Source organism: Theobroma cacao, chromosome 7 (genome assembly GCF_000208745.1).
Source record: "Theobroma cacao cultivar B97-61/B2 chromosome 7, Criollo_cocoa_genome_V2, whole genome shotgun sequence".
NCBI classification, from domain to species: domain Eukaryota; kingdom Viridiplantae; phylum Streptophyta; class Magnoliopsida; order Malvales; family Malvaceae; genus Theobroma; species Theobroma cacao.
Window position 1 is genome coordinate 7,565,518 of NC_030856.1, and position 22,340 is coordinate 7,587,857.

At 32.2% G+C, this 22,340-nt stretch overlaps 1 protein-coding gene across 1 annotated transcript; it reads left to right on the top strand.

The window, feature by feature from the left end:
• Window positions 811-11,610, top strand: LOC18507034 (receptor-like protein 12). Its single transcript, XM_018124307.1, has 7 exons — window positions 811-1,482; window positions 1,633-1,776; window positions 6,059-6,130; window positions 8,827-9,045; window positions 10,096-10,167; window positions 10,699-11,525; window positions 11,602-11,610. The coding sequence occupies exons 1-7, from the start codon at window positions 867-869 to the stop codon at window positions 11,608-11,610; spliced, it is 1,959 nt and encodes a 652-aa protein (XP_017979796.1). The 5' UTR covers window positions 811-866.

Below are 22,340 nucleotides of genomic sequence, written 5' to 3' on the forward strand. Positions count from 1 at the left end.
AAATATTCCTAAGAAAATTATTCCAACACATGGATTAATTTGAAACAAAGGAATATAAAAGAATAAAAATGAAAGTAATTGACTATACAAAGAAAGGTAAACTAAGAAGAAATTAAATTTTGAATAATTTAGAAATTGTATCACTATATATTTGTTTACATCATATGCGTTTTAATTATACAATTAACTGAAAATCTTATTAATGATAGAATTTCAAGAAAGTTGTAAAAGATGATTTTTTTTTATAAAAAAATTAATCTCGTAGGTTTTAAATCCACATATATATCCAATAAAGAAAGACTTGAAACGAATATAAGCGTTCTTGACTTAGTTTCCAGCCCCTCTGACCGTCTCTGTCATGCCTTAACGTTTGGAATTAGACTTCTGTTAGAATTGGACAGCTTTAGAGCTTGTTTTTCTTGGCACGATACAGAGGCGTCAACAATGGAACAGAACAAGCATTTATGACAAGTTTATTATACTTTGTTTTTTAGTTAAGAGAAACGTGTGAACACTGGAACAGTTTTTGAAATTGCAGGAGCATTTTACAGATTTCTTGTTCAATATGTATTTGGTGTCCATAACGTGTGGAGACCGACGCTTCATTAACAATCAAACATTTGCTTTTCCTACCTGAAACGATCATTTGTCCATTTTGCTTTTCTTTGATTTGCAGGGCCTTTTCACGGTGCAAAAATCTATAGAACTAGTCAACCGCATAGCTTCGCAAAGAATGCTTCAAGCCTTCAACCAAGTTCGAAACGTGCGTCTGCTAATATTTAAAGAATGAGAGCATCAACCAACACAATGATGCAACAAACTCCGTTGTTTCTTTTTAAATTTGTCTCAACCACAAATATAACCGTATGGAAAATACTGGCTTCCTCCTCCCTCTTGTGGTGTTACTCAACTTTGTGGCTGCTTTCTCGGCAGAATCACCCAATATCACCACTGACCAATTGGCTCTTGTTGCATTAAAAGCCCATGTCACTCATGACCCTCAAAACATATTGGCAACCAACTGGTCTACTACTACCTCCGTTTGCAATTGGATTGGTGTCACTTGCAGATCCGATCATCAAAGAGTCGTCACTCTTAATCTTTCTGACATGGGTCTTGTAGGCACCATCCCACCTCACTTGGGAAATCTCTCTTTTCTTACTCAGCTTAACATCCGAAACAACAATTTTCAAGGCTCGTTACCCATGCAGTTGGCTAATTTGTCTTCCTTGCAATATATAAACTTCGGTAACAACAACTTCGTTGGGGAAATCCCATCATGGTTTGATTCCTTCACTCAACTTCAGAGATTGTCTCTGTACAGTAACAACTTCTCTGGTATTATCCCATCTTCTTTGGGTTCTTTGTCAAAGCTTAAGGAGTTGTTCCTATATGACAATGATTTGAAAGGGCAGATTCCTGTAACCATCGGAAATCTTTCTAAGTTGAAATTGTTGGACTTGCGACAGAATCAGCTTTCAGGTTGCATATATTTTTTCGATCTTCAATATATCTTTATTGTGAATATTGGTTTCAACACTAATAATCTCATTGGAGGTCAACTTCCATTGGCTTTATTTGATCACCTTCCTAAATTACAATTTCTAATGTTGGAATGGAACAATGTTTCAGGTAAAATTCCAACCAGTTTATTCAAGTGCCAAGAGTTAGAAGATTTAATTTTATCTAACAATGCCTTGGAGGGAAGTGTGCCTCAAGAAATCGGAAATTTGACTAAAGTAAACAACTTGTTCTTCAGTTCAAACAACTTAACAGGTATGCTTACCATGGACATTCTTTTAGACAAATTAAAATAATTAAGTGGTAATTTATTTTTATTTGTGAGTTTATATTTATGATTTCAGTTTAATTACACAAGTAAATAAAAATCTTACGAATGATATATAAAAATTGACAATACTACGAAACGGGCCCAAACACTAGTAAGATTTAAAATTCACAAAATTATTCGATAAAGAAAGTCTTGAAACGAATATAAGTGTTCTAGACTTAGCAGGTTTCTAATGGTGTGGGATACTTTTGACTATGGAGAAATGAATTCCAATTTCTTAGCTCCTGCCCTTCGTACTGTCTTAACATTAGAAAAAATATGACTTCCACTAGCTTAGAGCTTGTTTTTCTTGGCAAGTTACACAAGTGTAAAAACTGGAACGAAGCAAGCATTCATGACAAGTTTATTAGACTTTTGTTTTTTGGCTAATAGAGAAGTATGTCCATACCCATATATGAAGTAAAGCTCTGTTTTTAAGAATAAGATCAGTAATACCCACACCACTGCAATTCCTTGGTTTACAAATTCTCTCCCAATTAATAAGATGTAATTTCCTTTTCTCGTTTGACTCACCCTATAAAATCACCTCTGAATTTTGTCTAACTCATTTTAAACCAAGATTGGCATTTGGAACAAAGACATTTAGTGAACATGGAGACCAGATGGAACAACTCTGATTAATGTAGTACGACCACCAATAGAGAGTAGCTTCGATTTCCAGCAAGCTAACCTGGCTTCAAAACACTCCAACAACAGACACCAAAAATTAACCGAATTAGCACTAGAACCCAATAAGAGGCCCAAGTGCATAGTTGGCCCAAGAATTTAGAGTGCTCTAATCCACGCCAATTCCATAAAGAACGCTTTTCTGAAAATTGATTTTCGGACCTGCCACAGCTCCAAAACATCTTAACACCCTTTTGATTTTAGTAAGATCCTTGAAATCAGGTTTACAGAGAACAAGTGTGTCATCAACATATTGTAGATGCGTAACTATGAAACCATTTCTCCCAATAACAGCACCTCTGAACAGTCTGAGGTCAACCGCCTTATACATTAAAATCCCAAAATCCTCAACCACTAAATTAAAGAGAAAAGGATAAACTGAGCAACCCTGTCTCAATTCTCTATACATCTTAAATTGGCGAGTAGGAATGCCATTAACAAGAATCGAGACAACAATACAAGAAACGCAAAAACTGATATCCAATTCCTCCATCTATCACCAAATTACCTTTTCTTTATAACAAGATCCATAAACCCCTAATTAACACTGTTGAAAGCCGTTTCAAAATCAACTTTAAGTATTAAACCACGATTACCATATTTTCGCATATTATCCACAACTTCATTTGTGATCAAGGAGCAATCAAGAATCTGTCTACCCTTTATGAATGCAAATTGGTTATTACCAACCACCTCCTTAACCACCCTCCTCATATAATTAGCCAAAACCTTTGCCATAATCTTGTACAAACTACTAACCAAACTAACCGGATAAAAGTCCTTCAGTCCTTCAAGATCACATACCTTAGAAATGAGAGTAACGAAGGAAGCATTGATCTTCTGATCCATAAACCCTGTAACAGAAAAGTTACCTACAAGCTACATCACACCGTCTTTAATCCATCTCCTTTGCTTCTTGAAGAAGTTCAAATTATACTCGTCTGGTCCTGTAACTTTATTACTATCACAACAACTCTCAATCGGTTCCTAAACCTCCTCCATGGAAAATGGTTTTTCCAACTGATTTGTTGAATTTTTGTACAAAGTCTTAAAGCTGCAGTGCAACTCCTTGAGTTTAGCAACCCTTTTCCCACTATAAAGATTTTCATAAAAATTCGCAACCTCTTCTTTAATCATACCAAGGTTGTCCACTAACCTTCCCTGGATTATTAAACTATTAATAGAGTTAACCCTTCTTCCAGAAGCTACTGCATGAAAAATTTAGTATTATGATCTCCTCCCAAGAACCACCTAATTCGAGATTTCTGCTACTACGATCTTTCTTCAGCCTTACAAAGCTCCGACGGTCTAGATTTCATCATTACTAATTCATTCCTTATTTCAATATCCTCACCCCCATCTTGAGTAGCCATTGTTTTCTCATGAATGGACAATCCAAGCTTCTCGATCTCTTCAGGTTGTTATGCCATTCCTTAATTTTAGGCTTCATGGCTCTCAATCTGTGCCAAATTCCGCTATTGCTCGACTCCCCTGAATCACTATTCTACTAAGCAAACTCAAATATTTTTTGGAACTCTCCATTATCCAACAAGTGGTTAAATATTTTGAATGGTTTCAGACCCCAATTAAGCACCTCTCCACTAGATCACATTGGATTGCGATTTGATAAAGATCTTGGAAGGCATTTTGAATCATGTTATCTTGCCAATCAAAGAAAATAGGATTCACCAGAAATCTGTCAATTCAGCTGAAGGATGAACTCCCTCTAATTCTTCCCCCGAGTGAATTTGCCCCCTACCATAGGCATATTGATCATTTGAATGGCGAAAATTAAGCCAACAAAGTCCACAGAGCTCCTATCATCATCCAAACCACTACTACGCTCCCTACTGTTCATAACCGCATTGAAGTCACCTCCAATGCACCACTTAACACTTAGATCCCTTGATTTATCAATCAAATCAAGCCGTAGCTCACTTCTGGCCTCAACCTCATTTCGATCATAAATGTTGCCCAAACCACAATTTCAATCCCCTTTTCTGATACGATCCACTAACAGGATGTAGTGCCTTTCCACTATACTTGAATCTAACTCAAAAAAGCTTCTCTCCAACCACCTCTGATTGTTTGAATTTAAAGTCTTGAGCCCCCACTAAGAACTTGATATATCTACTAAACTTTCTACTCAACTTCGACTCTTGTAAAAAAACAACATCCGGTTTTGTCCTACCAACGAGTCTTCTAACTGCTCGCTTCTTCTCTCCTCTGCCTAAACCTGTTACGTTCCAAGTTACAAAAATCTTAATCACAATAGAACACACAAAACTCACAAGAAGTTATTGTGCTGCTTTCGCCCTATTTTCCTCCTCCAATCTAGAAAACTCACAGACCACTTCACCTCTATTGGTTTCAAAAACAAATCCCAATCGAGATGACACATTCCAGGTTGTTTCAGGTTCTTGAATAATAATCATGTTTCTTCTCAATATGTCGCTGTCGGAAAGGGAGTCATATGAATTCCTACCTGACATAATATCCCTGAGATTTCTTCTGATTTTCCTTCTCTTCCTCACACCAGATCCTATGCGAACACTAAGGCCTGTATTTTTTCTAAAACCAGACGAAGGAGACTTAAAGTTTTTACCCAACCTTTCTGCAACAGGAGACATAAATAAACCAAATCCACCAGCATCCATTAATCGTTCTTCTTGTTCAGTTAATAGAACATCCACCAAATCAGCTTCTTGGAAGGATCCTTCAACTGAAGCTAATGCCTCATTATCAATATTTCTCGTATCATTTGAACCCGCTAACACATCATGAACCTCAGTTGACTCCTCGACCGTCTCCTTGTTAGAGTGCTCGGTAGTCAATAATCTGGACTCCTCACCTGAGTTATTAATCTCAATGTCTTCTGATTCCTCAAGCCTTAGACAACTTTCAGGAATAACAATTATTGCACCATTGTCACCATCAGCTTCCCTCCGACACCCTTACAGCACCAACATCGACCTTCTTTTGACACTACCATTCTTCCTTCAGCGCAACTTGAGCAATATCTTCTTTTTTCTTCTTCTTTTGTACAGTAATCACTTTTCTGGTGTTATCCTGTCTTCTTTGGGCTCTTGGTCAAACACTGAGATGTTGATGGTAATGATATGAAAGGGTAAATTCCTATAGCAATCAGAAATCTTTCTAAGTTGAAATTATTTCATTTGGGAGATAATCTGTTTTCAGGTTGCATATCTTTCTCCATAATCAATATTTCTTTATCGTAAATATTGATTTCAACACTAATAATGTCATTGTAGATCAACTTCCATCAGCTATATTTGATCAGCTTCCTCTAAGTTTAATTAAGATCCAACCATCTTTCTGGTAGAATTTTGACCAATTTATTCAAAAGTCAAGAGTTAGAAATCAATGCCTTGGAGGGAAGTTTGCCTTAAGAAATCGGGAATTTGAATAATTTTGTTTTTTTGAAAAATAAAGATAAATAAAATAGATGCTTAGTGCTCATAGAAGAAAATGCAAGGTAAAATTTTAACCTAGTTTGAGGGACTGAATTTTATGTTTCAGGTGAAATTCCATCAACTGTTGGAAACTTGACTTCTATTAAGCACCTTGAGTTTTGGGGTAACCACTTGACAGGTATAATATCATCTTTCTTCTCCTTTTCAATTGTAATTTGCATATCAATCTGCAATCCTTTTTAAGTATTTGAGATGAAAATTATACATTATACTTCTTTAATTGTTAAAAGTATTAATTAATGCAATGCTTTGACACATAATTCAAGAAAAAGGTTTTCCACTTTAAGATTTTTTATTAATTGATTTTTAATACCACAATGTAAAAGAAAAATGAAAATCTACATCTAATACAGAAAAATTAAAAATTTTAGATATTCATAAAAATGAGAAAGAACCTAAATTTAAAACATTTAAAAATGTAAATGTTAAGACTAATTGATAAAGAACTATATTTTCATGATATTTTTTAAAAAAACTTGACATTAAAAATCATAATACATCAATTTTATAAAAAAATTAAAATTTTAATATTTCAATATTTTTTTTGTCAATTTTTCTGGAAGTTAAATAATGACAAATAATTCATGACAAATTAATGGAGTAATCTTTTTTCCATAGTTTGTGCTTGCATATTATTAAGTTCCATTATAATTTTCTGATTCAACTTATGATTTGTAATATATGGATAGTGATGTGTTAAGATTATAGTTTGGATCTATCCATGGTCATAATTTTGGGTTTTCAGCTTATGGATGTTTGTCTTTTGTTAATATTGAAGTGGGAACACTACTCTATTCCATTGGATTTGCTTCTTTTGGCCTCTACAATATTTCTTCATTCCACTATTCTGAGGAAAAATTATAGAAGAAAAATAGAAAGAAAGAAATTAGAAGTTATAGAATTTTTTTAATTATAGAATTTATAGTATCTGGCTAAAGCTTTTATGTATAAGAAGGAAGCCAAAGAACATAAAAATCATGTTCTTTTTTTTTTTTTTTTTGCTTCTATACTTTCATAATATGCGTGTCTTGAATTGCTGTTTGAATTCCTTTGGTTATATTATTGCTATTGCTTTTATCTTTCTTTATTATTTCTCTCTCTCTTTGTTATGTTAGTAGATTGTGGCCAATCATACCTAAATAAAAAAAAATTGATGACGACTCCATTACAAGTTGAGTGTTTAGGTTTTCGGACCCACACGTTATGACAATATTAATAATTTTTTTCTACTTTTTTGTTTGTCCACAAACTTTTGAGTTATACAAATAGAGGTAGTCCTCTACATATCTTAAGATTCAAATATAAAAGTTTTAAGTTTTAATGTTTGTGTCGGTTAACGAATATTGGCATAATGTGGAATTCCTAAAACTTAGCTATTTGATGTAAAAAAGAATCACCATCATTTTTTTTTATTTAGGTGCGATTGATCACCTAGTTGAATCTATTTTTTCTAATGAAATCTTAGGCTTAACTTAGGTTCATTAAAAAGAATAGATTCCAGTTTACGAAGCAAACCAGTTTCAAAAGTATTACATATGAGGAAGATATTAGAACCTTCACAACATTTATTTAATTGGTAGCTAATTAATCATAGGTTGTCTTTTTAGCCTGTTTAATTCAACATTTAATTTTATTTTCTTCACCTATTTTGTTATTTTTATTGTCTTTGTTAATTTATTTTATTTTATCATTTTGTAAATAAATAAAACTCTTTGGTATTTGAATTTTCGTTGAAGACCCCAACACTTAGACAAAATTCAAGAAAAATATCTTACCTAGAAATTTCAAGAAGCTATCACTTATAACCTTCTCGAAAATTCCATCATTGGAGAATTTTTATTTATATGTGTTTCTATTAAATTGACACACACATGAATGTTATGGCTCTATTCCTAATTTACAAAACATTTTGTTTATTAATATTTCATATTTGTAATAACTATTTAAAAAATGAACCTTTTTTTGTAAGATTAATATATGAAATTACCCTCCAACACATATGGCAAGGCCCCATAATTATTTTTACTTTGAAATATGTAAAATAGTTACCACTTATAACCTTCCTTAAAAATTTCATTTAAAATAATTTTCCTTAAATAATTATAAATTTTTTCTATTTATTAAAATCTATTTTACTATTTCATCATATTCTATTGCATGATTTATTGTTTTTTATGTTTGTGATAATTATATAAAAATAGATCTTTTCTGTAAAAATAATTTATGACAATACTTATGGTAAGATCCCATAATTATTTTTACTCTAAAAAACTTTTATAAAAATTTAACACTTGTACCCCTCCTTAAAAATTTCATTTAAAAGATTTATCCTTAAATAGTCATCGCTCTTGATCTTTCTAACATGGGTCTTATAGGCACTATCCCACCTCACTTAGAAATCTAACTTTTCTTGCTCAACATAACATCCGATTTAATAATTTTCATGGCTCATTGCCCATGGAGCTGACTAGTTTGTCTTGGTTGAAATATATAAACTTTGGTAACAACAGTTTTGGTGGGGAAAATTCCCATCATTGTTTGATTCCTTCACTCAACTTCAGAGCTTGTTTCTATACGGTAACAACATCTATGATGTTATCTAGTCTTCTTCGTGTTCTTAATTTGTCAAACTTTGAGGATTTGCTCCTATATGACAATGATTTAAAAGTGCAGATTCCTATAGCAATTAGAAATGTTTCTGACTTGAAATGGTTGTGTTTGGGAGATAATTTGTTTTCAGGTTGCATATCTTTCTCCATCATCAATATTTTTTTATAGCAAATATTGATTTCAACAATAATAATCTCATTGTAGGTCATCTTCCATCGACTATGTTTGATCACCTTTCGAAATTGCAAAGTTTGGATTTTCATAACAACAATCTATTTGGTAGAATTCCAACCAATATATTCAAGTGCCAAGAGTTAGAATTTTTATCTTTAGGTTGGAATGACTTGGAGGGAAGTTTGCCTCAAGAAATTGGGAATTTGACTAAATTAATCCACTTGCATCTCGACATGAACAACCTAACAGGTACGCTAATTATGGGCCTTCTTTTTAGACAAATTGAAATGATTAGCTGTCATTTTTTTTATACATGAGTTCAAATTTTGGATTTCAATTTTTACTTTGGTTGAACTTGAAAACTTAAATTAAAAGTAAAAAATTTAAATTCCAAATTTAGTATAAATATGGCTGATAGAATTCGTGAAAAAGCTGACTTTCTTAATTATTGTAGAATTTATCAGATTTAGACAATTTGATATCCAATTACTTATACCCTCCAAAATACTTGTATCAATGTTTTTTTTGAAAAGCCTAAGTATTTTTATTAAGAACCGCAGCCATTGTGCCATCTAAAGTCTCTAGCCAAGGGGGCTTGGAGACTTCTGATGGCATATGGACCCTGGCTACTCGGTATGGAACACTGTACAATTGCATCAGCGTGCCACTTACAAAAGAACTGCAACACCACTTAAACCTCATTGTTACAAAAATTCCTTCCTTATTAGACTTTGTTAATCCACTGCCTTTACATTCCTAACCTCAGTCACTTAACTTGGAATGGCTCACAAAACTGTACACAAACCATTCCCTAAAGCATTTTCCAGGACAATGAAGATCACACGAAAATATTACACAATCAAAAGGTATGAATATGAGAACTCAACTGTTCTCATTATCCCTTTCTCTCATAATATGCAAGATGTCTCTTCCAGCATCATCCAAGACCTTATGTCGAGCCATCCATCAGGGATCCATCGCACCACTCCCTTAGATGCTATCACCCTCCTTCTTTAAAAACAGTCCATTCTTCCTCTCACCACATTTCCCCTCTTCCACAATTTTTTATAAAACAAAATAATTAATTTAAAATATATAATGAAAAGTTAGTACTACTTATAATATAATTAATCTATATAAAAATAGAACCACCCGTTTTGTCATCTTAAAAAATTAAATATATTGTGCATAATCTTTTTTTAAAAAACTAAAAGTTGAATAAAATAGTAACTTAGTGCTCAGGAAAGAAAAAAAGGCTTTATTTGTAGTAAAATTTTAAGGGGAGAATTTCATTTTCAGGTGTAATTCCATCAACTACTAGAGGCTTGACTTCTCTTGGAGCCCTTCACATACAGTCTAACAATTTCACAGGTATCATCTTTCTTTTCCTTTTTATCCTATTTCTGCACATATATATATATGCAATCCTGTTTTAAGTATTTGTAATATTTTCATTCTTGGTTACAAAGTAGAAAACGATACAATAAAAAGATTATTATAATTATATATCAACGATTAAACAAAAGAAAAAAAAAACAATGACACATCAGAGAGTGTATCATTTTCTTTAACTCTATGTGCGCATCAGAAATCATTTAGTTAGAGCAAATTATTTGTGTCTATGTAGAATACTAGTAATTTCTTATTTGAGGGTTTCCTTTTGTTAGATGGAATAAGAGTGGATGTTGACTTAAAAAGCCAAAAAAAAAAATAATAATGAAGAATTGGTTTTCATAGTTTGTACTCGTTTCATTAGAATGTTCTTATTCAACTTATGATTGGGGAGTGATGTTAAAGTAAGTTCCAATTGAGCAAAAGGAAGTATCATTTTTTGTATTTTTATAAAACGACTTCTTCCAAAAAATATTCAATCTCTTAACCTTTGTTCATATTTTCTTCAAGGACCGCTTCCAACTCTACCACCTTCATTACTTTGGTTCCGCGCATCAGAGAATCAGTTAGTTGGAGAATTCCCTTCCTCAATATGCAATTTGAGCTCCCTTCAATTTCTCGACTTAGCTATGAATAATTTGGGCGGAATTATTCCAGAATGTTTTGGAAATTTAACTTCCTCTCTTTTACAGATGAATCTATTTATGAATAACTTTCATGGAAAATTATCAAGAACTTTGTTTCCTAAAAGTTGTTCGTTGATAAGTTTTCGCATCAACAACAACCAGCTTGAAGGGCCAATACCACAATCCTTGGTTAACTGCAAGGACTTGGCACTTCTAGATTTGGGGAACAACAACTTAAGTGGCACCTTTCCTAGTTGGTTAGGTAAATTGAATCTACAAGTTCTCGGCTTAAGATTCAATAGATTCCATGGTCACATTGTCAATTCTGAAGTTGCATCTTCCTTCCCTCATTTGCGGATCATTGATCTCTCTCACAATGAGTTCAGCGGTTGCTTACCACCAAAACTTTTAGAAAGTTTGAATGCTACAAGCAATGGGTATGAAAAGAAAGGTGAAGTAGAGTTCATGAGAACTGGTAGCACTTACGGTTTCTCTGTGTATTATGATGAATCTTTCTATATTACAATAAAAGGGTTGGAGATAGAGTACGCGAGAATCTTAACCTCTTTGATGGTTGTTGACTTCTCAAATAATCAATTCAGTGGACATATTCCTGAAATAATTGGAAAACTTCAATCACTTATAGTCCTCAACCTTTCTCACAATAGTTTCACAGGTCCTATCCCGTCATCCTTAAGTAATTTGTCTAAGGTTGAATCATTAGATCTCTCATCAAACAAGCTTGACGGAAGAATTCCAGTTCAGTTAAACAATCTTGGATTCTTAGCGTTATTAAACCTTTCTTGGAATAATTTCATCGGATCCATTCCTAGAGGCAAACAATTTGATACTTTCACAAATGATTCCTACATTGGAAACTTTGGTTTATGTGGATTCCCATTATCAAAAAGCTGTGGAAACGATCAGGGTTTGGAACCACCTCCAACAATATTTGATGATGATGATGATGATACAACAAAAGAATTGAACTGGAGATTTTCTATATTGATGGGGTATGGATGTGGGCTAGTATTCGGATTGAGTATGGGATACATGGTGTTCACAACTGGAAAACCGTCGTGGTTCATTAAGATGACCAAAAGAGTTCAGCAAAAATATGTTAGAAGGACATAATTAATGCTCTCAGGTGAGTTTTAGTACTTCTAAAAGCATAACAGTATTTAATTACCATTACCATTTTTCCTTTTAACAAGATGTAAGGTTTAGCTTTGACAAGGTTTAAAAAATTTCCCAGGTTGGATGTGTTCCAGTTAAGGACAATACTCCCAAGGGAAGCCAAATCATCCAATAAGACATTGGCAAAAATAGGATTCTGACAAGGAGATTTTTCAAGCCATGTGTGGTACGGGTTCTATCATTTTATATATTGTCGTGAACTTTCTTTTGTATATATTCTCACAGCTTTTGTTCGACCCTTGAGATGATTTCCTTTTCTTTTTTCAGATTATTAGATTGTTAGTCAATAATTTCAGTTGTATTATTCTTATCCTATTTATTTTATAGATGATTTTCATGTGACCTTTCTCAAATTTATTTTATGTATTTTCAACATGATATATATCTTCAACTATCTTAAGTATGAGTCCATGCATTCTCTCGCTCTGGTTATTGCTTTGTGTGTACATCTTCAACTTTTCTTAAGCGCAATATATCTTCAATGTTAATACTTGAACTCTCTTGATGCTCAATGTAGAAGGAAAAAAAAAAAGTTTTGATAGTTAAGGAGCACTGTTGTCCTTCAAATTGGATACATTTCTCAAATTGGTTTTGCATGTCACTTCCTTCAAGAAAGCGATCTTTTGCAGTCAAATTACGCACATATTTCACTGAATTAATTAAAGCCTTGGAATCGATTGAGAAGTTGTTCCAAATATCCTAGGTTTTTTCTAGAGAAAAATAAGTTTCAGCACAACTTTCTAAGCATATTTCTCTTTTTCAAGTGAGTATTTTTATTGCTCTAACACGACCAACCTCATGCATAGCATTAAGATTTTCATCCCAGAGATTACAGATTTTTTTCCCTTTTTTTCTTAGCTCAAATTTTGAATTATTTTTCTTTTTTTTTTCTTATGTCATCTTTTGATCATAAAGATGGATTTAATTATTCAAGATTGATGACAATTATTTTTCTTTTTTTTCTGGACCTCAAATTTTGAAATTATTTTTCTTTTCTTTTTTTACCTTAACTCATCTTTTGATCCTAAAAATGGATTTAATTATTCAAGATTGATGACATCTGCAAGCTTGCTCAAAAGTTCTATCTTGATGACTTCACTCATCAAGAAAAATTGCATAAGCAGCATGAATTATAGTATTTTGAACTTGATATTAAGAGAGATCCATATTTGCAAAGTGTTTCAACTCTCTCAAAGCTATGTTAGTTAATGTTAAAAGCAGAAAAATCAGCTGTATATCTTCTCCTATATCATTTAATTGCATATGAAATATGAATTTGACCATTTTGAACTTGATATTAGGCAAGATCCATATTTGCAAAGTGTTTCAACTCTCTCAAAGCTATGCCAGTTAATGTCAAAAATAGAAAAATCAATTGTATATCCATTCTTAGATTGTTTAGTTTGACTTATCTTAACTCTTCTAGTTTCTATAACAACTACAGAACGTGCATTTTTAGTTAGAAAATTATAAAGACGAAGTTGCATAATAAGATAGAAAATGATTTTCTTGCTAATTATTCACTTATTTTTTATATTTAGAAAGAGATTGTTAGTACCATTTGTCGTAACGTGCAGGTTCGGGAACTCGACCACTAGACATGGAACACTAGGAGTCGCCACCAATCCTTTTTCATCTAGGTGTGATTGGTCACCTATTAACTTTACTCTAATCGACAAGGTCTTAAAGACTTTAGGTCCGTCGAAAAAACGATAAATTGGTTTACGGGCTTTAGAGTGGGTTCAGAAGTATGGTTATGCATAGGGAAGGATTAGCACCCCTGTGACACCCGTTCCATAAACGATACCATTTAATCATATGTTATCCTATGATAACCTAAATAATTGATTTTATTCTTATGTTTCCCTAGTTATTGCTTATTTATTTTAGTCTCTATTTTATTACCAAATTAAAATATTTTATTTGGTTTTACTGGTGTGACGTGCACATGATGCAATTATGAAATATATGGCATAAAATCTAAATAATGACAGACGAAAACCTTTTGTTGAGGAAGTTTTTCAAATTCGCCTATCATACTGGTGAGATCCGAGAGTATTTCTCACTTAAGGAAGTACTTGGGAGACTCGCCTTCGCAAGTTTAACAAGTAAATCCTATCATCAAGGTAGTCATTTGTAAGTAAAAATAATATTTTTCGTGAATGAAAACATTAACATGAGCAAAAGACTTATATTAAGGACATTCTCTGAGCCCTCTCATTGTACTGGTGGGACTCGAAAGTATCCTTTCACCTAAAGAATTTTTTGAAAGGACTCGCCTTCGCAAGCTCTCTTGTAATGTCCCATCATTGGGGTTTTGACTCATACACACAATATGTCTACATGACATGACATTTAAACGATGCAATAATGGTGCGTGACGTGCTACAAATTCCAATGTCTATTGTTAATCACAATCACTATAATTTTACCATTTTTAAAATTTTCTTTTTATTGCTTTTTTTTAACTTTAATTTATTTTATGGTTTTGTTGCTCTCTTTTTCATATATCTTTTAGAAAGAAAAATTATTCACTTACTTATTATATTACTTTTCTTCCTATAAATGTTTTACATAGCTAAACATTTTATTATTTTTTTGTATCTACCCTTTAAATTTTCTATGTTTATCATTGCAAACCTCTATATTGTCTTATGTATTTTATCTATTATTTTTGTGCTTATTATGATTATCAATATTATCATTTTTATATTTTTTTTAGAATTTTTTTACACTTATTTAAGATTATAAATATTGTAACTCGAAATTGAAACCCTCTGATCATACTGGTGGAGTTTTAATCAAAATCCTTCACCAAGGAAAAGTAATTCGGGATTGAGACTTCTCGCGTCCCAAACGAATGCCTATCATCAAGTTATTCAAAATAACCAAAAGAATTTTTTATCATATTTCTTCTTTATATATATATATATTATAGTTAAATATTTTATAATTACCTTTTTCATGTCTATCTATGTATATTTTATATAACTAAATATTTTATTGTGTCTATTTTTTTTCATCTGTCTAAGTACATTTAAGTCATTATTTTAATCCTAACCATACTAATGAAATAGAATAGACTTAAAATAAAATAAGATAAGTGCTCCAAGAAATTAACCTTTAATGTACAAGGCAAGAGTCCATTATTTTTCACCACTGTTGGACCTTCTTCACTTCCTTTTTCCTTTTTTGTTGGTCCCATTTTATTTTCTTCTTTTCTCTTTTCTTTCACTGGGCTTTTTCTATGGGCCATCCCATTCTTTCCCTCGACTTCTCATTTTTGGATTTTCTCTCTATTTGGGCTTTATCCTTTGGATGGCCCACTTTCCCTTTTTTTCTTTCTTTTCTCTTTTTTGGTGCCCTAGTAGCCTCCACTTTTTCTTTTCTTTTTTTTTCCTTTTTTTTCTTTTTTCTTTTCTTTGTTTTCATGCCCGCTTCTTTCTCTCTCTTTCCCGCTCTTTTTTTTTAAACCCTAACTTTCCTTAAACGGCATTGTTTTGGTGCCCTTTCTAATCCAACCCTAATTATTTAAACTTCTTTTTCTCTCTCCACCCTCATTTCCTTCTCCTTGTTTTTTCTCTATAACCACCATTCTTTCTTTCTCTTTTTGAAAGAAATCCGGCCACCACAAATACCGACCAGTGACCACTGTTGTCACCTCCACCGTCGGTCACCATTGTCATCGCAGGCTGTCGTTCGTTGGCACAAAAAAATCCTCAAAATTTCACTAAAGATTCCTTTCAATCTCCTCTACCCTTTAATCGGATTACTTTTTTTAAAAAAACCTCTCTTTTCTCCTAGATCTAAGAAAAACAAGACTTAAAAAGAATATTATTTTTTGGTTTATGGTTATGAGGTTGCTAGAAGCTAAGGTCTTTACTTTTTTTTTCCAAGTATAACATCTCTATCATTTCCTCTTTTTTCAAGATTTTTTTCTTAAAAAATACTATCATCTTTTCCCCCTTTTTTCTGTAATTTAAGGATTCTTATAGAACCCAGTTGTCCATATTTTTGGACAATAGATAGAGGAGGTAATCATGTGTTCTAGGCTAAAGGTGGGTTGGAGAGAGAGCCAGGGGTGGCTCTATGTAGCAGGGAGGTGATAGCCTCCTAATGGGTTGCCATCCTTAAACTTTTCTTAGAAAACTTCAATTACTTAAAGTTTTCAACCTTTCACATAATAGTTTAACAGGTCCTATCCAATCATCCTTAAGTAATTTGTCTAAGGTAGAATCATTAGATCTCTCATCAAATAAGCTTGGAGGAATAATTCCAACAGAGTTAAAAATTCTTGGATTCTTCGAGGTATTAAACCTTTCTTCGAATAATTAGATGCATTTTTATTTCAGTAGAGTTAAAAAGGTATTAAACCTTTTTTCCATCATATCCATTTGATCCTTTGCTCTTCCTTCGTGCTTTTTTCTCGTTGACGGGTATTATGAGTGCATTAGTCACAAGGCTTAGGTGGTCGAGCTACTTTGGAAACCTTTTTATAACCATGAACATGAATTAGATGCATTTCTATTTCATGAATGTGATGAAAGGGATAAGATTCTCAAGCTTTTTTATTTAATTTAATTTTATTGTTTTATTTGTTTTCAAAGAATTAGGAACTGATAATGACAAGAGTTAAATTGTTGTGCTTTTTATATGCTTTCATGGAGCAAATTGTGCACAAGTGATGTGACTGAAAATATTGGCCATCCAACAATAATTGTTGTAAGAAATCCTGATTCATAAAAGTTGAGCATCCAATTACGTCCATATTAACATTTACATCATTAGTTTCGAAAGAAAAGGCCAACTCGATGCCATTGATGTAATCAAGATTTCTTCAGTCAATAGTTGTTGTATAGGTAATATTTCCTCTATATGCAACACGATGGATGTAGATGGGTGCATATGAAATGACAAATGAAAGAAAGAAAAGGAAAAAAACATTCAAGTCAATATGGTGAATTAAATTAACTTGCATTAGAGATAAAAATGGTAATTATTATCATGGGTATTTATCACATTGTTGGATGTAATCTACTCCACGATTCTTACTATTATTTTTGGTGAGGAACTTAAAGTAGAAGGTATAAAAGGAGTTTCTTCACGTGTGCCTAATTCAAAGGCATACTATTTAACACACGGGTGAAGCTCTACCTAAGGGAAGGGAACTTCGTACATTCTATATGCTAGGTTTGGTTTTGAACGATTCTAAAGGTTCCCAAATTGTTCCTTACTATCGTCCACTCGGATTAGTAAGGCACCTTAATCCTCACTCATTACAGGCTTCAAACGGACTAGGTTCAATTTTAGTGGAAGTATTCACTAGCCCCTACAGAGGTTATCACATCATGAGAGCGTATCTACTAAACTCTCTCCTAATGAAAGACAAAGCCCAGGAAGAAGGCTTATGCATGAATGCAACATGTGTCGTGTGTGTGAAGGAACGTACCAACCTTTGATGGACAATCTCACATCCCTCAATTCTAAATTTTCCCCAATTAATAAAAGCAATAAAATAATGACGATGATAACGTACAAAACAATAATGCATAAACAAATGCTGAAAATTAAAAGAAACACTAAATTATTTAGGGCTTAGGATAATCTAGGATTAATTACTAGCTCGACTCTCTATTGCCCCTAGTGGAGTTGCAAACTATTGTAATGGGCAGGTTTGGGAATACGACCGCTAGACATGAAAAATTTAAGGTGTCACCACCAATCTTTTTTTATCTAGGTGTGATTAGTCACTTATTAAATTTGTTCCATTTGACGAAGTCCTCAATTGATTTTAAGTCTGTCTAAAGAATAATAAACTGATTTGCAAATTTTTAAAGTTGGAGTTTAAGAATACGATTACACATGGAAAAAGATTAGTACCCTGTGATGCCTATTCCACGAATGATACCATTTAATTATATGTTATCTTATTATAAGCTAAACCATTGATTTTATTCTTATGTTTCTCAAATTACTTTTTTATTTTTTTCTTTATTTTATTAACAGATTAAATATTTTAATCGATTTTATGGGTGTGACATGCACATAATGCAATTATGAAATGCATGGCATAAAATCTAGATAATGCCAAACAAAAACCTTTTATTGAGGATATTTTCTAATTTTACCATCATACTGATGGGATTCGGAGATACTCTCTCACTTAAGAAAATACCCGAGAAACTCACCTTCGCAAGTTTAACAGGTAAATCCCATCATCGGAGTGGTCGTTTGCACATAAAAACAATATTTTCACGAATGCATATCCTAATACGAGCAGAAGCCTTTTATTGAGGATATTCTTCGAGCCCTCCCATCATACTAATGGGACTCAAAAGCATCTTTTCACCTAAGGAATTTTTCGAGGGAACTCACCTTCGCAAGCTCCCTCAAAATGTCCCATAATCGGGGTTTTAACTCGTGTACACAATATGTCTACATGCCATGACATTTAACAATGCAATGATGATGGTGGCATGCTACAAACTCCTATGGTCACTATGGATTATTCTCTATGTTCATTATTATTATAATCTTACCATCTTTAAAAAGTTTTATTATCATTATTTATTTATTTATTATCGTGTAGATGCTTATTCTTTACGATAGTATATACTTTAAAACTGTAAGTATATATTTCACCTATTCCCTATTGTATTTATTATTATTATATTTATTATCATCACTATTATTATTTCTTTTTGTTTCTATGTTTTTTTGATTGATTAGTAATTAAGTTAATACACTTTTCATTTACTTAGAATTGTAAGTATTGGGACTCAAAATTAAAACCCTCCCATCACACTAGTGGGGTCTTAATCGAAATCGCTAATTTAGAAAAATTCATTCAGAATTGTGACTTCTTGCGCTCCGAATGAACATTCCATCATCGAAGCAATTTATATAACTTATATATTATTCCCGTGATTAATATTATGACATCCTTTCAACCAATCCTATATGCCTTCCTATTTATTAATAGTAACCTTAAACATCTATTTTATTTTTAGTATTATTTCTTTTTCTTATTATTCTTTGTATTTAGTTACAGATGTCTACTTTTACCCATATCTATTTTATTTGCCCAAATAAATTCTATTTTTCTTGTAACTAAACACATTTATATATTTATTATTTTTGTTTTATTTTTCATGTATTTAAATTTATTCTTTTACAACTAAATACTTTTCATCTATCATTTATTTGAATCATCTCTTTTTTTACTACAGAATATTTATTTAATTTTCTCCATATATCTTTTTTTTTAGTAAGTTTATTATTATTATCATTATTTTTAGACATGCATTTTCTTCATCTACATATATTTTATTTAATTAAACCTATTTTTTTATAGCTAAATATTTATCTATTTTTTTGTATACAGCTTTCTATTTTTTACATTTATTTTTTTACTCTTAAACATCATGTAAATCTTTCATAGTATTTTTTTTCATCCTACTTAAATAAATCATCTATTTCAAGCAACAAACTTTTAACTAAATAAATGGGCAAGCCCCAATAAACTCAATCCAGACCCAACAACAAAGGATAGGGCTTTACCTGATTTAGGCTTGGGCTAGCCCAAGTGCACCTTGACTATGAAGGGTTACAACAGCTCACCAAAGCTCAACAAGCCTTTTTCAAGGCACACCCCTTGGTGCTTTAAGAACCCCTCCAAACGACGCCGTATAGGCGTTGTTCCCTTCAAAATTTCTGCCTTATGAAACGGCATCGTTTTAGCCTCCAAACCTAGGTATAAAAGCCTTCAAAATTTCTTCTTTCCCTTTCATTTTCCCTTCTTGTTTTCTCTCTCTATTGGTGACTTCTCTTCTTTCTCTCTAAAAATCAAACCCTTACCCGCAAAACCTTCAATCCCTTATATCTCTCTCATCGCCACTGGTTCCTTCTCACTTTTCTCCAAAATCAAACCTTAACCCTTCAAATCATATGAAAACCCCGAAAGGAGAGAAAGAATAATAAAAAAAAAACCCATGTTCTTCCTAGATTCGGATTCTAGGGGCTTTTTGGGTTGCCCTTTTTGTTGTTGTTGTTTCTTTGATTTTTCTTTAATCTATTGATTGTGGCTTTGATTGCTGATAGAAGGCTAGGATTTTTTGTTCTAGGGTTTTTTGAAATAGGGATTTTCTAGGGGTTTTTTGAAATAGGTCTTCTTTGCTCCCCTTTCTTTCACCCTTGGTTCGGCCCTATTATGAACATGGGAAGGATTTTCAAAATCCTTCTTCCTTGTTTGCTACCATCGGCAACGCCTTGGTGGTTGTATGCTGCCAATGGCAGCATCAAGCTGCCAAACCCTTGACTTTTTAAAATTGACTTTTGGTTCTTCATCATACGAGGGAAAGGGAAAAAACCAAGGTAAATATGAAATGATGAAAACCTTAGCAAGAAATGGTGTTTTTTGGTCAAGAAGGCGCTGGGTCCTGGGGAGATGAGAAAGGATGACTGCCTGACAATCCAGCCTTTGTTGGTTGTCATGACAGTCCAGTCTTTCGCATGGCAGCAATTTAATTTTTTTTATTTTTCCCTTTTTTTTAGATTTCTTTTCTTCTTTGATTTTACCCTCATCTTGGTTTATTTATGTTTTAATCCATTTTAAGACTAATTTCCTAATTGAATATAAAATTAAAAAGATAATGTAGTAAAAGTGGATGTTTACAGTAACAACACGTTTTCATACATGTTTGCATGTAAACATTTTTTTCAAAATAATGTATAGCAAAATTTTTATTAACACAGAATGTAACAAACATTTTTAAACATAAGATGTAACTTGCTCTTTTGTATTTTATTTTTTTTTCAACTGTAACAATATTTTTTGAACATGATGTATAATAATAACATTTTTAAAACATAGCGGAGAATTTGGTATCAATCTTTGTATTTCATTAGGATATAAACTTTTTAAGTTAAACACCTTCACGATAAAAATAAAGTTTATAATTAAAATGGAATTTGATATGAAAAGTAAGATGTATTGAAAAATTATTTAACGTCAATGTTACTATTGGGATGAAATGGATTTGGACAAAAAGATATTATCCAAAATCTTCAAATTTGAATAATTAGCTTTTGGAGTTACTTTATTTGTTACATTTTCTATAATCATATAAAAAATGGCACGTACTTTTTTTTTTCAACATGATATGTAATAATATATTTTTCAACATGAGCACTTGAATATAAGCAAATTTCATTAAAAGCAATTTTGTTCAAAAATCTTTTCTTTTGGTTAAAAACAATTAAAATTAAAAGGAAAGTTATTTTCAAAAACATTTTATCTTCACACTCATAAAGTCAAATAAAATATTTTAATTTGCTAATAAAATAGAAGATAAAATAAATAAATAATAATTAAAGAAACATAATAAATTTATTAATTAAGGCTCCAATAGGATAACCTATAATTAAATGGTACCATTGTGGAATGGGTGTCACGGGGTGCTAATCTTTCCTCATACGTAATCGTACTCCCAATTCCAACTTTAAAATCGTAGACCAATTAACGTTTTTTCAACGGATTTAAATTTAATTTAAGATTTCGTCGATTAGAATCGAGTCAATAGGTAACTAATCACACTTAAAAAAAAAAAATTGTTGGCAACTCTTAGTAATTTTCATGTCTAGCGGTCGGGGTTCTAGAACCTACATGTTATGACACTATTAAATTAAAATTTGAATAATTGATACAGAACTGAGCAAAGAGATTTAAAAAAAAAAATATCACTGAGCAAAGAGATCTAAAGTTTAACTTTTAATCACGCTACCTTATACCCAAAATTTTAAAGGAAAAGGCAAACAACAATAGGCGTATGTTTTATAATTGTAAAATTTTGGGTGTAAGATGATATTGCTTTCCTACCCATTCCAGCCCCCACAATTTTTTCTCGATGTTTCTTTAACATTAGGCTTGACTTAAGGTGCATTTAAGTATTGCCATTGAAAATAATAATAAATCTTTATTTATTTTTTAATTTTTATGATTGAAAATAAATTAATTACAATCGAGTTTTTAATCAAAAGTCAAGTCATCTACAGAATTCAAAGTTCAGAATAGCCCATTCAACCAAGCTGATGACCTTTTGGTCTGTGCCCATGTCATACGTAAAAGTCTTTTAAATAACGGAAGAATTTTTCAAAAGCTTAATTGTCAACCAGCCTTTGCAAAATTCCCAGGTTCACCTACTTCAGCAAACTTAGTCTCTATTACTGACCGAGGGAATAATAATCAACCCCGAAACAGGCGCAAAGATTTAAAATCCACAAAAATATCTGATAAAGAAGACGAATATAAGCAGCTTCCATTTCTTCCAT